General features: G+C 39.6%; 1 protein-coding gene and 1 non-coding gene across 4 annotated transcripts in view; one reads left to right on the top strand and one right to left on the bottom strand.

Moving 5' to 3' along the window:
- Positions 1-714: 714 nt before the first annotated feature.
- Trnak-cuu lies at positions 715-787 on the bottom strand. The gene has a single exon. It is a non-coding gene; the product is annotated as a tRNA-Lys (tRNA).
- Positions 788-5606: 4819 nt separating this feature from the next.
- The window catches only part of Bicd1 (BICD cargo adaptor 1), a 173159-nt gene continuing 161687 nt past the window's right edge, over positions 5607-17078 (top strand). For all 3 annotated transcript variants that reach the window (XM_038320929.1, XM_038320930.1, XM_038320928.1), the window contains exon 1: positions 5607-6129. In XM_038320929.1, the coding sequence (XP_038176857.1) occupies positions 5917-6129 (213 nt within the window). In that variant the 5' untranslated portion in view covers positions 5607-5916. The remainder of the gene's footprint in view (positions 6130-17078) is intronic.

The following is a 17078-nucleotide window of genomic DNA, read 5'->3' as shown; positions in this document are numbered from 1 at the left end:
AGTCCAACTTTGAAAGTCTCATAGTCTCTAACAGTCTCAAAGTTGTTTAAAAGTCTGAAGTTCAAAGTCTCTCCTGAGACTCATGGCAATTTCTTACCTGTATGCCCTATAAAAGCAAAAGCAAAAGCAAATCACAAACTTCCAACATTCAATGGCACAGGATATACATTACCATTCCAAAAGTGAGGGACAGAAACTTAAAAAGGAAATACTGGACCAAAGCAAGACCTAAAATCCAGCTGGGCAAACGCTAAACTCTGTTCAACTTTGTTGACTGCAATATACTTCTTTCTCTTGAGCTGGTTCCACTCCCACTGATGGAGGAGGGTCATCTGTCTATGCGTTACTTTCATTCGTTAATAAAGAAACTGCCTTGGCCCTTTAAAAGGACAGAAAATTAGGTAGGCAGAGTAGACAGAACAGAATTCTGGGAGAAAGAAAGCAGAGTCAGGCAGAAGCCTCAGGCAGTTGCCATGCCTCTCCTCTCCGAGACAGATGCAGGTTAATATCTCTCCTGGTAAGACACCACCTCATGGTGCTATACAGATTACTAAATATGGGTTAAAGCAAGATGTAAGAGTTAGCCAATAAGAGGCTAGAGCTAATGGGCCAAGCAGTGTTTAAAAGAATACAGTTTCCGTGCAATTATTTTGGGTAAAGCTAGCTGGTGTCTGGGAGCTGGGAAGCGGCCCACGGCTCCCATCTACAGAGTGGTGCCCAACGTGGGGCTCGAACCCATGACCCTGAGATTAAGAGTCTCATGCTCTACCAACTGAGCTAGCCGGGCAGCGGGAAGAGGCCTGCCGTTCCTTCAACATCCCACTTAGCAGCTTTCCTTGGTAGTTTTCCCACAACTCTGGTATCTTTACCATCTTGGATTCTCCAAGGCAATCCACGTTTCACAGGTCATCTACCTTCACAGCTTCATGCAATGACCTCTTTACTAGGCCTCCATTCAAGGACATCCCTGACATATGCCTGGCAACAATGGCATTCCTTACACGTGGGGGCAATTTCCGTAACTCGTTTCTTCTCTCCTTAACTCTAAAGCCAGAATCACATGGCCAAAGATGCCAAGTTGTGCTGCTTGTTGGAGTTGGAACGTGGCCAATGGAATTAATTCAAAATTCTTTTTTTTTAAAAAAAAAAGATTATTTATTATATATGCTGTGTTCTGCCTTCAGGCCAGAAGAGAGCACCAGGTCTCATTACAAATAGTTGTGAGCCACCATTTGGTTGCTGGGAATTGAACTCAGGACCTCTGGAAGAGCAGTCAGTGCTCTTAACCTCTGAACCACCTCTCCAGCCCTCCAAAATTCTTCATTACAGCTATAGACAAACTTTTTGGACTAGGGGAAAAAAGTAGCCACTTCCTTCAGCAAAATATCATAAGAATGAGCTCTAGGCCACATAAAAAATACGTCTCCTCTGAAACCTCTGTGGTGGCACCCTAAGTTCATCAAATCACACTCAGCACCACTGTATTCCATGTTCCTACAGTATGGCCCATTTAGCAGCATTTAACACACTCCATTGCTTTTCTACAGTCCCAAGGGCCATATTCTTCCAATCAAAAGCATCGTCAGGCCTAATACACCAATATCCCAGTTTCTGGTACCAACTTCTGTTTTGAGATGTCCTCAGCCAATGGAATTAATCCAAAAACTCCTCACTTTAGACTCAGGCAGATTTTTGGACAAGGTAAAAAAGCATTCACATTCATCACCAAAATACCACAAGAGTGATCTCTATGCTACATATTAATATTCTTCACTTCTGTAACCTTTTTGAGCAAGGGCCCCAAGTTCATCAAATCACACCCAGCTCCATTGTCTTCCATGCTCTTACCAGTATGGCCCATTAGGCATCACTTACAGCACTCAGCTACTTTTCTAATCCATAGTCCTATGTTTCGTATCCCTTCAAAAAAAGCATGATCAGGCCTATCACCCCACTCCTGGTGCCAACTTTTGTCTTAGATTTTTTTTAATTGTGAAGGAACAGCATGACTATGGCAACTCTTACAAAGGACGACATTTAATAGAGTGGCTTACAGTTCAGAGTTTCAGTTTATTATCATCATGGTGGGACATGGCAGGGTGCAGCCAGACATGGTGCTGGAGAGGTAGCTGAGAATTCTATATCTTATGCAGGCAACAGGAGTGGTCTCACTGGATGTGGCATGAGCATATATGAGACCTCAAGCCTACCTCTATAGTGACACACTTCCTTCAACAAGACCACACCCACTCCAACAAAGCCATACTCCTAATAGTGCCAGTCCCTTTGGGACTGTAGTCTCTCAAACCACTATAGGTTTACTATAGAAGAAAAAAATCAACGAGATAGAAGATTGTCTTCTGAGAAAATAAATGAGCATGAGAATTTTAAATTGTCAATAGTGGTAGTACATGCCTGTAATCACTGCCTCAGCTTGGGCATCCTGGGCAAAAAACAAAAAAAGGTGGGGGCTACAGAGGTGGTTCAGCGATTAAGAGTATTTGATGTTTTTGCAGAGGATCCGGGTTTGGTTACTAGTACCCACATGCTGGCTTACCATCATCCTGAACTCTAGTTTTAGGGTGTTCAGCACCTTCTATGACTCCTGCTGGCACCAGGCACACATGCAGTGCACATACATACATGCAGTCAGAAAACCCATATACATAGAAACCTTTAAATATAAATCAATGTAACACATGGCTTCAGCATGGCATAAAAATCCAATTCTGTCAAAAGTTTCTTCACTGAAAACTGCTGAGAAAGGCTTGCCACTGAAACTGAACCTGATAGAAGAATTTTGTACTTGTAGACACATACAAAACCCTCTTCATCTTCTCTGTGGCCAAAATGAGGAACAGCAAACTGAAGGACATCTGAAATGTTTAGAATCACAGCCAGATTTTCTTTGGAAAAATTATGGCGACGATTATGGGTTTATGTTGAAATAAGTGCTAGCTACTAAGTCAGCAAGAAGTTGAGCGGTGGAATTGGTCTCATCCTTGACTCCACCAAGGAGGAGATGAATGAGTGGTTCAAAAAAGTATATGGAAATAGAGTTTGCCTGAGATGGGAACAAAGTAATTTTTACTGTGGGCCTGGATCCAATGTGGCTAGAGCAGCATTCCCCTCCATAAAGTTACAGCTGAGGCAGCTGGACCCAGGGATGTGTCAACCCTGCATCTAACTAAAGGGTATGCAGGTAGGGTGATGCAGACCCCAGGACAGTCCCTGTCCTAATGTCTACTGGGTATGAGATGTCTTAATTCAAAGGGCCATCAGATACAGGATGTACAGTCAGAAAGGTTCCAGCGGATAAACCATTACCTGCCACAGAGTTCACCTGAGTCTAAAGAAGATCCCAAAGAGGATGATGATAGTTGACTTGGGGACTCAGGATTGAAGTCTTCCCATTTATTCTTTGTTTTCACTGGACCATTCAGGGCTGCTGCCACCTCTATGTAGGGAGTAGTTATTTACTTCGCTGCCTATGAAGAGAAGAGAGGCTGATGGGAAATGACCGTGCTTCTATAAAGAATAAAATTTTGTTTGTAGGGTGTCTCTGTACAGCAAGAGGAAAAATAGAGATTTTTTGATGATATGTAGAAGACAAAATAACAAGATGAAGAAATTCAATTCAGCATGTATAAATTTATCACACTGTACTCCATAAATACATACAAGTATTAAATGTTAACAAAAAAAAGAAATAAAAAGAAAAAAAACAGACAAAAAAGCCAATCCTAACTTAAACTGAGTCCTTGGATAATATAGTACCTTCCTCGTAGGAGGGTGGTAAGAATGTGTCTATGGCTAAGCAATAGCCCAGCAATCATAGAGAATGTGTGGGCCACTGATTTTGGAGACACACCATCTTTCAGCACCAATAAGCTGGAGATAGTGTTTTCTACATCAGAGTTATTAGGATGTATGTAAAACACTTTGAAGTGTGCATGACTCACAGTTTCAAAAACTTTTTTTCTTATCCACATGGTGTGTTTTTGCTTAGTAGAATATCCTAAATACCTACTAAAAGAAATTAAAGATTTGTTCCCTTTACTGAAGAATCCACTTAGTGAAGCCTTTCTAGAATTATCTGGAAGAAATACAGTATCTAGAAAATTGGTTCTCAACTTTCTTAATGTTGCGATCCTTTAATTCAGTTCCTCATGTTGTGGCGACCCCAAGTCATAAAATTATTTTCGCTGCTACTTCATAACTGTAGTTTTGCTACTGTTATGAATTGTAATCTAAATACTTGATATGCAGGATATCTGATAAGCGACCCCCGTGAAACCGCTAGCCTAGAGGCTTGCTGAACTCATGCAGGTGTTGTGTGCGGATTCCCTCCCAGATAAAATAGTTCATCTTAACAGAAGTTCAAGACACAAGATGTTCTGAAGAGAAGCAAAACATTGCATCCTTGGAAGCTCTTAACCTCAGGAAGTAAACAACTCAAAGGCTTTGGAAAATTCCTGAAACTGACCAGATTCACTCCCTCCCCAAGCATATATAATCAGTAAAGCTGGCTGAGAGATGGTTCAGACAGACTTAGTTGTCCAGAAGAGATACTGATCACCGAGTTATCTGAAAGAGACAATGTTCAACCTGTTGAGCTTTCTGCAAGTTGTGTAGTGCTGTCCAGGTTTTCTTCTATGAGCTGTCAACACTGCTGGAGTGGGCTTTTGGTGATGTCGCTATTTTTCAGTCATTTCTGCTCCTGTAAATAACCCTCACCCAAATTTTTGTAAATATAATTCCAATAAAATCCATTGGTTCACCAAATTGGATTTTGGGGGTAGCCTTACTTTGGCCTCTGGGGGTGAGTAGATACTTGTTTACATCCACACCCCCAGAAATAGTGTTACATCACAGCAGGCTACAGTGGTAGACAAAGCTTCTGGGATGAACTAAGTGCACAGAAGCTTTGGCTGGGTTAAGCAGTCCTTATTGATGTTTGTACTGAGGTGAGAGGACAGTAAAGTTCTTTGGTAGAGTGTTAGGTTGGTTAGACCAAATTAGAAAGAGACAAAGGAGGAAGGGCTCCTAAAATAAATCTATCAAGCTTCGGAAAAGCACGTCCCTTTAGGTATTGAGAACTGAGAGCCCACGGCAGGCACAAGCTCTGTCTGTTTCTTTGGGCCCACTGCACTCCGGGGAACTCCGAATTCCGACCCCAGCAAAGTCAGCCTGATGCAGGCTTTCTCAGTGCTCTGCTCTCTCAGGCTCCACCCTTCCCAGCTGTCTGGTCCTAGCACCTTTCCTCGGCTGTGCCCCCACTCCCTAGTGCACTTCCTTCACCTCCTCAGCCTCTCCTTCTCCTCAAGCCACCCCTTCCTCCTCAGCCGGTTTCCCTCTCCTCTGCCCTCATCTGTCCTTGGTCTCCCATGCTTCCTCAGCTAGTTCTGGGTTCCTCTTCCCTCGCGTCTCCTCAGCGGTCCTCTCTGCGAGACGCACAGGGGCTTTGGATTTGCTCCTCCCCTTCCCTACCTCCCGCCTCCTGCGTGGCCGGGGAGGGAGCCGGCCGGCTGGAGTCCGCACCCGCGTGCGCTGGCTGCGGCAGGGCCCGGCGAGCAGGTGGAGCTCAGCCTCCCGCGGAGCACTGGGCGGTGGACCGCAGTGACGAGGCCCGGCCATGGCGGCCACGCGCCTCTGAGGCCGCAGAGCCGGAGCCTGACGATGCAGCTTGGCTGCTTGCTGACTGCCCGGGCGCGCGGCCCCTAGGATCCCCGCTGCGGTCATCGCTCTGCAGTCTTCATGGTGCATTCCTCCTCAGAGCTTCCGGCCGTGTAGCAGCCGCTGCCGGCCGGGCCCGGGGCACTCTGCCTATTCATCAGGCACTTTGCATCTTCACCTCCATTCCCATTTGCCTTTTCGTTCCCCCTTCTGCTTCTCATCTGTCTCCGCCACCCCGCTATGGCCGCAGAAGAGGTGCTGCAAACGGTAGACCACTATAAGACTGAAATAGAGAGGCTGACCAAGGAGCTCACAGAAACCACCCACGAGAAGATCCAGGCTGCTGAGTATGGACTGGTGGTGCTGGAGGAGAAACTGACTCTCAAGCAACAGTATGACGAGCTGGAGGCCGAGTATGACGGCCTCAAACAAGAGCTGGAGCAGCTCAAAGAGGTGAGCTGTCTGTCTCCTATTCCCCTCTCCCGGTTTGACATTTCTCAGCGCCAAGCATTACTGTAGAGGAGTCAGACGGGATATGGCCAGAAGGACTTCATCATAGAGCCCTTTGTTGACAAAAGAATATTGAAAGAGTTCATTGTTTTCATCAATAGAAAAATTGCCCAAGAAATGAATGCATAAGCCGGAATGGGAAAATCTTTAGCTTGTAGGGGTGGGGGTAGGGAGAGTCACAAGAGTCTTCAAGTATCAGCGCTGGCAGTTAACACTGAACTGGGTTGAAATGTGTAAATCAAACTTCTAAAACTGCTGTTATTTCAAACCCAGTTATCAATGACCGTTGCATAATCCATCCAACTGACGAGGAGTTTTGTGTCTGGGAACCCACAATTTCAGGACGGTAGAATTTGGTACCTCAGCTGTCTGCTGAGTAACTGCTTCTTGGTGAAATAAGGACTAGTTATTAGGATCCACTACCCCAGCATGATGCTGGCTTTAGTTCTTATTTATCATGGGCCTGTAGGAGCAAAACAACTTTGCTAGGTGATTTTGCTGCCCTTAATTTCACCTCTGAGCCAGGCTGAGCTTTGCTTACGTTTTATGGAAGGTATACCGAGACTGAAAAAAAAATTAAACTCACCTCCAAATGGTGTGAAAGAAGGGTATATGTAAAATATATGGATATCCGTGCCTTGCTTGTCAAATATGGCCCTTCAAGTTGAAATGACTGAATTTATAAAACCAGAATATCACCAATGTTCTGTGAATAACATTTTTCTATTTTTATGTTTTTCTTCTTTTAAATACTAATGTACTGAAAGAAAAATAGTGAGTATGTATTTGTGTCCAACCAAGCACTCATAAGGATTATCCATATTAATTAAGGCACTGGGAGTAGCAAGTAATCAAATATAAATGTTAATGCATATGTACACTGCTTACCTGTGTGGCAAGTCTTTATTTTTAGGTGCATACTAACATTTTTAATGTTAGGTATATCGTAATACAGACGCAGAAATACTTTTCATATAATTTGATTATTTTAGGGAAAGAGAAGGTCCTGTTTTGTGTTGTTACAATTAAAATACATGAGTTGACATTCTAATCAATTTGTCTTCTAATTTATAAATAATACAGATTTATACCTTCAATTATGCTATTGTATTCAGCTGCTTAGATACCAAAAAATGTAAATAGATATGGTTGAAAAATCATAGATGAAAATATAATTTTTGTATATCAGGCTATAAATTCTAGTTCATGCTTTTCTTGCCATATTTATATTTGGTTTAAATGGTATCTGTATTTACTTATATTTTCTAAATTAAATTATGTCTTAGACTCACATGTTTAAATGTAGTGGTACTAAACCTTGGGAAGTCAGGAAACAGATGATTATTGTGATTCTCAGAGGTGTTTCCATAATGTCTTTTTTATCAACTGCACTTTGCCAAGGCGGAGAAACGTAAACAAATGTTAAGTCATCACTTTCTTGGTAGAAGAGGTGGACTTATGTGATAGTTTAAAGTATGGTTGTTAATAGGCCTTTCTTCTTTAGTTAAAAAACACTTTTAAGGCTATTTCTGTGTTGTATATACTCAACATAGTATACCTTAATATGGTTGTCTTTTGTCTATAGTAGACAAAGAATTCTTAAGGGAATAAATTTATTGATTCATTTGAAGATGATAGATAAAATTGTATGTATTTATCACATATAATGTTGTGTTTTGCAGTATACATGTTATGACTTAATCGAGCTAATATATTATTTCACATAATTATTGTTTTTTGTGATAACCCAACACCCATTCTATATTTTTAAAAAGCGAATATATTGGCGTTATAGTCATCATGCTGCATAATGAATTTCTTAAACTTATTCCTCCTGTCTAACTGTAAAAATGCATCTTTTCATCAGCATCTCTTCTTTTAAGAAATCAGCACCTCTGATAGCTACAATTTGCTTCTTTAATTCCTTATATGAATGAGATAATGAAATATTTGTTCTTCTGTGCCTTGCTTATTTAATTTAATATAATCAAGTCTTTAAAATAGAACTTAGCACATAGGTATAAGAATAAATATTTTATAAAAATCAATTTGTATTAGAAGAAGTCACACCTTTACCAAGTGTTTGGAAGTCAGTATTGCTTAGTGTCAGATAAAGACTGAGAAGATTGAAGAGTGTAAGAAGAGACCACCCACATTAGTCTCATTGACAGTAAAGAGAAAAAAGGGAAAATGTTTTATAAGAATAATTAAAGAAGTTTCTTAACATACAATAATACAAATACCAACTGTTTTTATTAAAATAAAATTTTAAGGAATAAAATTATAAATTTATCAAACGACACTCACTTTCATTATATTTTGATTAACATTTGGTATAAAGAAAACAATGAAGATTCTTAGTAAGCAGGATTATAGCTATACAAAACTGTATTTGAGATAGTAAAATAATTGTTATTATTTGATAATAAGACTTGTTTTTATCTTTTAAATATGTTTTATTTTAGTTGAGAGCATTACTTAAATGAACTGAGTCAGTGTTAAATACAAATACAAAAACAAACAAACAAACAAAAATAATTGTTCAAACCAAGATATTCTGATTATGATGCCATATAGGAGCCTTTTAGTGGGTGTGTGTGTGTGTGTAGGTCAGAGGACATTCAAATATTACTCCTTAGACAACTTGTTTTTTGAGACAGTATCTCTCATTGGCCTGAATCTTACCAAGTATGCTAGGTTGGCTGGTCAGTGAACCCTACGGAACCACCTAAATTTGCCTCCCCACTGCTGAGGTTACAAGTGTTAGGCTTTCCACTATTAATTAATTAATCAATTATTATTTTTTAATTTTTTTCTTATTTTTCTTACCAATCTCAGTTTTCACTCCCTCCATTCCTCCCGCTCCCTCTACCCCCCCCCCCCCACTCCACCTTCCCCATCCACTCCTCAGAGAGGGTAAGGATTCCCATTGCGAGAATCCTTTGTAGATTCTACAAAGTCTAGCACATTGCTTTGAGGTAGGACCAATGCTCTCCCCTCCTATAACTAGGAGAATGGGTTCCAAAAAGCAAGTACAAGCAGTAGGGATAAATCCTGTCTCTGTCAGTAGCCCCACAGTCGGCCCCAGCCCTTACAACAGTCAGCACACTCAGAGGGCCTAGTTTGATCCTATGCTGGTTCTTGCCCTTCCCCCCTTCCACTCCCCCTTCTCCCACTGTTAGGCTAGAGTAGGTGAGCTTCCATTAGCTCAGTTAAGCAGCTGTTTCAGTGGGTATCTCCGTCGTGGTCTTGATTCTTTCCAAGCTAGGTTTTTTTTTTTTTTTTTTTTTTCCTGAGACAGGGTTTCCCCATAGCTTTGGAGTCAGTCCTGGAACTAGCTCTTGTAGACCAGGCTGGCCTCAAACTCACCGAGCTCTGCCTACCTCTACCTCCTGCTGGGATTAAAGGCACCACCATGGCCTGGCCCATACTAGGGTTTTTAATGCATCAGATTTAGGTCCCAATGCTTATACAGTAGATATTTTACCAACTAAGCTTTTTCTCAACCCTGGAAACCATTGTTTTAAAACATTCTCTCTGGGGAAGGAGCAAGATGGCTTAGAAGGGAAGGGCTTTTGTTTGAATATGAGTTTGATTACTCTCCCTTCACTCTGCTTCTACATGGTGGAGGAAGAGAGCCCACACTTGCAAGCTGTCTTCTTATCCACATGAATGCTAAAACACACACACACACACACACACACACACACACACGATGTAATAATTTTTTTGAGTGCAGTGATTATTCAAAAGGTATTTTTGTTCATTATCAGTAAACTATAGCAAACAATATTGCTGTACTGCTGAAATGGCTTCATGGATAAAGGCATGTTCACCAACCCTGACGACCTTTCTGCAAGTTGTCCTCTGATCTCTACACACATGTTGTACATATGTACACACACATAATGAATAAATAAATAAATGAAATGAAATAATATTAATTCATTGTGACTTTGGAAAGTCAAGCATTAAAAACATCTTTGACTTATTTCTGGAATCTTTAAACAAATATGGTTCATTGGAAAGTACCTGGGGTAGGAATGTCAACAGAAAAGTACACTATTAAGTCCAAGTGGGACAGTAGTAAATTTTGGTTGAGCAAAGGGGCTCAGTTTTTGCAGACTATCTTCCTTTCCAGGCTAGGTGCCAGTGTGACGATAATACAGGGAAGCAACACACACGTATACACAGAAAAGAAAAAAAAACTCTACTAATATAAATGTACATTCTTGAAATTACTTACAAGTAGCCTAAAAAGCAATCACTTTTAAACTACATCTCTATTTTGACACAGTTGCTCAAATATGCAGCAACTCTTTATTTCAACTCAAGATTTCATCTCTGGAAAAGCTAATTTCTCAAATTTCATTTAGACAAGATTTTATATTTTATTATCATGTTTTATAAACATGTATACAATCATAGATTTGAAGACTTTCACCTCCAAATTTCTTGATTATGTTTTTTTACCCTAATATGCCTTAAATACATGCTGTATTTCAAGTTTGAGAATATAATAATTGCTTGAGTGTTGAAATATGTGATAAAAGTCTTTTTCACACATGAAGTTGTGATTTTGAAGAAGATGGAATGTTAAAGAACAGAGAGCCTTACTATTAGAGCAGTTTATGATTTGGCCAGCATTTTGAAGGCAGAGACAGGTGGATCTCTGTGAGTTTGAGGTCAGTCTGGCCTACATAGCAAGTTCCAGAACAGCCAGGGCTACATAGAGAGATCCTGACTCAAAAACATAACAAAACAAATCAACCCCCCAAACAAAACAGTACTACAACAAAAGCAGTTGATTATGTTAAAGGAGGAGATATGTGAAGTCATGTTCAGAAGATACAACAGGGAAAAGTCAGTAGCCACAACATGTCATAGGGATGGGGAGCCAATAAAAGTGAACAAAATAGTATTTAAGTATGTATGCTGTCTTACATCTTATCTCATTTAATCTTCACAGTAATTTAGAAGCTCCTTGCTAATTTTTACAAATAGAAAAATAATAGAAAAAATAAAGCATTGATCTGTATAAAGCTCTATTTAAGGTTAAATGCATTGCATATCTTGTTTCTAATTCTTTAACAATCCTTGAAGTGTACAAGACAGATACTACTCATATTGGATCTTAAACAGGTTAAGGGCCTTTAGAACTCTACAAAACTAGTTTAGAAAGAAACCTACTTTCTTGGAAGGTAAAATGTATTGGCTAGAGCCACACATGCAATTTAGAAGGTTGTTGTAGTAGTTATAGATGGTGTATTGAGACAGTACAGTGAGTGAGGCAGACAGTGGTAGAGGGATTCACTTTATAAGCTGACATGACTGCTCCGTGGTATTACAAAGGTTTTATTGTAGGTATGAAAGAGAGGACAGTAGAACCATCTGGAAGAGTCCAGAGCAGAGAGACTGAACATGACAAGCAGACTGGACATGGCCAGGACTATCTGAGATGAGAGAGAGGAGAGAGAGAGAGAGAGAGAGAGAGAGAGAGAGAGAGAGAGAGAGAGAGAGAGAGAGAGAGAGAGAGAGAGAGAGAGAGAGAGAGAACAGCAGGGTATAGAGGATCCAGAAAGCATACTGAGATTAGCAGTAGCAGTAGCCTAGGATAATGAGAATAGCTGGGTCATAAGAAGGGTGAGTAGCTGGGAGCAGGAAAAGATCAGGAGATTGGTGTGGGGACATTTGAAATACATAGTAAGTACTTATGAGTAGGGACTGAGGGAGCCTAGAGGTTAGCATGGACCTTTATTATGGTGACAGGTGCCATATGTCCCTTTTGCCAGAGGTAAAGAAAATGACTCCTTTTGGTAGACTGAATGGGTTTCACAATTTCCTAAGGGATGTTGGCTTTTATCTAACCCAGAAATCCTCCTATAATTCAGATTGAGGTAATTTCTATTTATTTGGTCTGCTGTTTAGAGTTTGGGTAATTGCAGTTTCTTTTGGGCCTGACACACACCTAAGAGCTATTTAGGAGGTAGGAGGAATGCAATGTTGACTTTAGTAAGAGAGTAGAGGAGAATATTCTTAGGATGAATGGAAGTTGGTTCCATTTACAAAGAAAGGTACTGTAGGGAATGCAGTTTTAGAGGGTTGAGTTTCAACCCACATTTCATGAGTTTTATTAATTCATGTTATTTTGTGTGTATTAGCTATGTAACAAATTTATTCAACACTCAACTGAATGAGTTGTGTATTTGGTTGTCATTTAATTTAAATTTAATATCTAGGATATGGAATACATGAACAATTTAATAGTGTTTTACTAGTTATATGTATTTTGAATTAGAAGAAATTTAAATAAGACATATGAGCAAAATATCTGACAAGGCTTAGTGAAACCATCACCCTAACTGAAGACTACTCCTCATTGCCCTCTTAGGGCTCTGAGAGGTAGGAACAACTGACTGATTCTTGGAATTCATCAGTGCGTTGTTTTTGATACAAAGTCTCATGTAACCTAAGGTGGGTTAGACCTATGTAACTGAAGCTTGCTTTGTATATTTTATTCTCTTCTCTCTACCTCCAAAATGCTGGGAACACAACCTGTCCCCAGGTGCATTAGTACTGTTAATGTACTTTTTCCTTTTTGATCATAAGAGTTTGATTTTTTTTTTAAAGAGCTGCAGTGACAATGGTTTAGGTAAAAGCAAATACAACTTTGTTGGCTCCTTCTTGTCTGCTTGACTGAGGTCACCTACAAAGAGGGAACCTTAGTTGAGGAATTGCCTCAGATTGCCCTCTGGGCATATTTGTGGGACTTTTTTGTTTTCTTTTTGATTGATGATTGATGTGGGAGGGCCCAGCTCACTGTTGGTGGTTATCCCTCCTGTATAGATGGCCCTGGTCTGTATAGGAAAGGAGGTTGAGCAAACCAGTAAGCAGCATTCCTCCATGGTCTCTGCTTCAGTTACGGTCTCCCAGTTTTCTCCTTGGCTTCCTTGGATGATGAACTGTAACCTGTAAGCCAAATAAGCCATTTCTTCCCCAAATTGCTTTTGGTTATAGTGTTTATCACAGCAATAAAAAATATACTAGGTTAACAATGTAGTACATTTTCTTTTACGTGTTCTCCCTTCTTATTGTCTTGCTGTTTGGTAAATATTCTTTTGTATTTATTTTAAATGTCTTTGAATATATGATTCTATCTGTAGGATATTGTTTGTTCTTTGTTTTTCTGAATTCAATTGTAAAGAATATAGTACTAATTAGGGAAGACCGATAAGGTGGCTTAAATTCTGTCCTGGTAGTTTGGATGGTACTGACAGAGGAAAGAAGTGCAGCTGTGTATGGAAGAAACTGGGGGGATTTGTTTGATGACCCCGTAGTAGCCCTGTGTGTTGCTATCAAGGGACTAGATGGATGGTTTTGTACGTGAATTATTGGTGACTTTGCTTCTTTATCTCTTTGGCCGGTGATAGGAGTATGTGCATCAGCATAATGCCTGGCTGGTTTCCACAGCTGGAGAATCCAGTTCTGCAGTGTGACCACATCCTGCTCACTCTGTATCTTGGTGTGAAGCCAGGATGATTCAGGCGGTTGGACATTAGTATATTACCCCTTATTTGTTCTCTGGCAGGTTGGTTTTGAGGTAGACAATTGGGATCTTAACAAGCACTTCAGATCTTGTACAGTATCTTATAGGAGATAGGGAGAAGAGAGTGGAAAACATGAAAATTTTAGCAAGCGTCTTAATGAAAGAATGACTATTGGTATTTTTTTTCCTCCTGGGATCTAATTACTTTATAGAATCCAGGTGATTGAAAAACTTCAAAATATTTACCAGCATAAATTTCTGACCTGCTGTTTTTAGAGCTATTTAGTTTGCTTATTTGTCTGCCTAAACTTTCTCTTTCAAATTCATTCCACTTTTTCCAAAATATGAAAAATCTCACTTATTTGCAATTACTTTCACCCAGACTTCTTGGATTTGTTCTCAGCTGTTCTCTAATTTTCTTCCTGTCCATTTCAGCTCTGTGCATTCAGTGCTAGCCACAATATTGCCCTGTTTGATCGTTTGTACTCTGTCACCATTGTTTTTCCTAAAGTGAGAATATCTCTTATATCAACACCTGGCTCATACACATTGCCCTCTCAACTCAATTTACTTTTCTAATCTTCCCTATTTTATTTTGGAACTGATTCATGGAAATACCTGCACCTGGCTTCATAGAAGGGCGGAGGGAGAAAGAGAATGAAGGATATGAATATGAGTAAGATTATACTCCAGAACCAATTGTAAAAACTTTAGACTTACTGGCTGTTAATATTAATTTTTAAGGTTGACATATTCTTAATGTTGGAGGGATATTAGAAATTAATTGGTTCAGTGATCTAGCGATCAAACTATAAGAAGGTCATTTTTGTTAATATTTTAAAATAATTTAAAACTAACACTCTTTCTTAAGTGAATCCTCAGGTATTCTACCTTAATCACTGTGGTTATTACTGATCTAGTTTTATAATCAAAATAATTTTTTTCTCTTTTCTCTCTTTTCTTTTCTTGACATAGGGTTTCTCTGTGTAGCCTTAGCTGTTCTTGGCTAGCCTGAAACTTTCTCTGTAGACCAGGCTGGCCTCAAACTCACAGTGGTTTTTCATTGTAGCAAAAGATAATAATTTATCTTTGCAAGTTACATTAATATGTCATTTTTTCCCAACTCTTAATTACCGTTTTATTGCTGTGCTAAAACACTGTGACCAAGGCAGCATATAAAAGGAAGCATTTAGTTGGCGACTTGTTCATAGTTTCAGAATGTTGGTCCATGATCATCATGTTGGGGAGCATGTTGGTTGGCAGGGAGGCATAGCACTAGCGTAGTAATTAGGGGTTTGCATGCTGATCCATGGGCAGTAGGCAGAGGGGTGGGGACTGGATCTAGCCTGGGCTTTTGGAACCTCAAAGCCTCTTCCCCACCAGTGATACAACTCCTCCAACAAGACCACATTTTCTAATCCTTCCCAAACAGTTCTACTAACTGGTGAAAAATGCATTCAAACATATGAGCCTACGGAGAGGGGGTCATTTTCATTCCAACCACCACAGGCCTCAAAACCATAATTAGATTAGTCATGGTAAGTTATTTCAGAAAAACACAATGAAAGCAAAAGCAAATTTAGACAGATAATGTTTTAGTTACTACTACCAATTCCAATTTTAAAAAAAATGTGATGCTAATGTGACTCAGAAATTTGAAAAATGGGTATAAAAGAAGTGCTCTGATTAGATAGGTTATTACATAAAAATAAATGATAGTTTGTTCATTCATTCCTGCAATAACATTAATATATTTAGTGTCTCTGCTGTGTGGGAGTTATAGATCTGGGTGTTGAAGATATAGTATAGAAGAGTGAGAAAGCTCTGTGTTCATGGAGCTTGTACTCTCTCTGTGAAGAAAGATGCCTTAGTTTGGGTTTTTATTCCTGTAAAGAGACACCATGACCATGGAAACGCTTATAAATGAAAACATTTAATTGGAGTGATTTGCTTACAGTTTCAGAGCATCAGCCCATTATCATGTTAGGGAATATTGTGGCATGCAGGCAGATGTGGTGCTGGAGAAGTAGAGGGAGTCCTACATCTTGCAGGCAACAAGAAGCTGACTGAAAATCACGCTGAAGGAAGCTTGAGCAAGAGACCTCAAAGCCCTTCCTCATGGAGACACAATTCAACAAGGCCACACCTCCTAATTGTAGATGAAATTTTCTATCCCACCCAGTCCCACAGCTGTTCATTCCCAAAGAAACACACAGAGTTTTATATTAATTATAAACTGTTTGACCTATTGTTCAGGCTTATTAGTAACTACCTCTTACAACTTAAATTAACCCATAATTCTTGTTTATGTTTAACCACATGACTTGGTACCTTTTCTCAGTAAGGCATTATCATCTTGCTTCCTCTTCTTCTTGTTGGTGACTGCCTCTCTGCCTTCCCTCTTTGCAGAATTCTCTTAATCTGGTCACCCTGCTTATACTTCCTGCCTAGCTACTGGCCAATCAGAATTTTATTAAAATAATGTGAGAGACAAATCTTTACAGTGTACAAGAGCATTATCCTACAGCAGCTAATAGTGCCACTCCTTTTGGGGGCCATTTTCTTTCAAACTACCACAAAAGACAATAATAAAAACGAACAAGAAAAATAAATAATATGTTAAATGGTTCTTAATGTTGTAGAGAAATAACAAATAGTGGGCAAAGTTATTATGCCAGAGAAAGCTTCATTGAAAAAAATGGCAAGGGGTTACATTGTAGCCAGAAAGGATGGAGCTAGGGGTAAAAAGTAGATGAGGCCAGAAAGGGAATCAGGGTCAAATTATGTAGCAGTGTTTTATGATACTGTGATTTTGACTTTTGTTCTAAGTGAGAAAGAGAACTTTTAGAGGATTTGGCCAGAGTTTCATTGTTCTGCACATTCTTATTTGCCCCAGTGGGACAACCTTGATTTAGATATTTAAGAAAGATTAAAAACTCTTCTGAGAAAAGAAGGATTTGGACTTTTTTGGTTTCTTTTCTCCCCCTCTCCTTTTCTTTTTTCTCTCTTTTCCTCCTTTCCAACCTCCCTCCTTCTCTCCCTTTCTTCTTTTCTTCCTTCCTCTTTCTCTCTTTCTTTCTTATCTTTTTTTTTTGAAACAGAAGTCTCACTGTGTTGCTTATGTTAGTCTTGAACCACTAAGCTTAAGTAATCCTCTTGCCTGAGCTTCCCAAGTAGCTGGGTTATAGTCATTTCCCAAATGCAGGCTATCATGCTTGGCTTAAAAATGAGTTTTAATAAAACCAGTAGTCCATAAAGTATGCTGTTTCTCTTCTTCATCCACAATGAAACTCTTTATTAAGTATTTATGATATTGCATTGAATTAGACTTGGAAAACTGGATAAA

This window comes from Arvicola amphibius, chromosome 2 (genome assembly GCF_903992535.2).
Source record: "Arvicola amphibius chromosome 2, mArvAmp1.2, whole genome shotgun sequence".
NCBI classification, from domain to species: domain Eukaryota; kingdom Metazoa; phylum Chordata; class Mammalia; order Rodentia; family Cricetidae; genus Arvicola; species Arvicola amphibius.
Note: the sequence above shows the minus strand (reverse complement) of the source record. Positions and strands in the feature narration are given on the sequence as shown.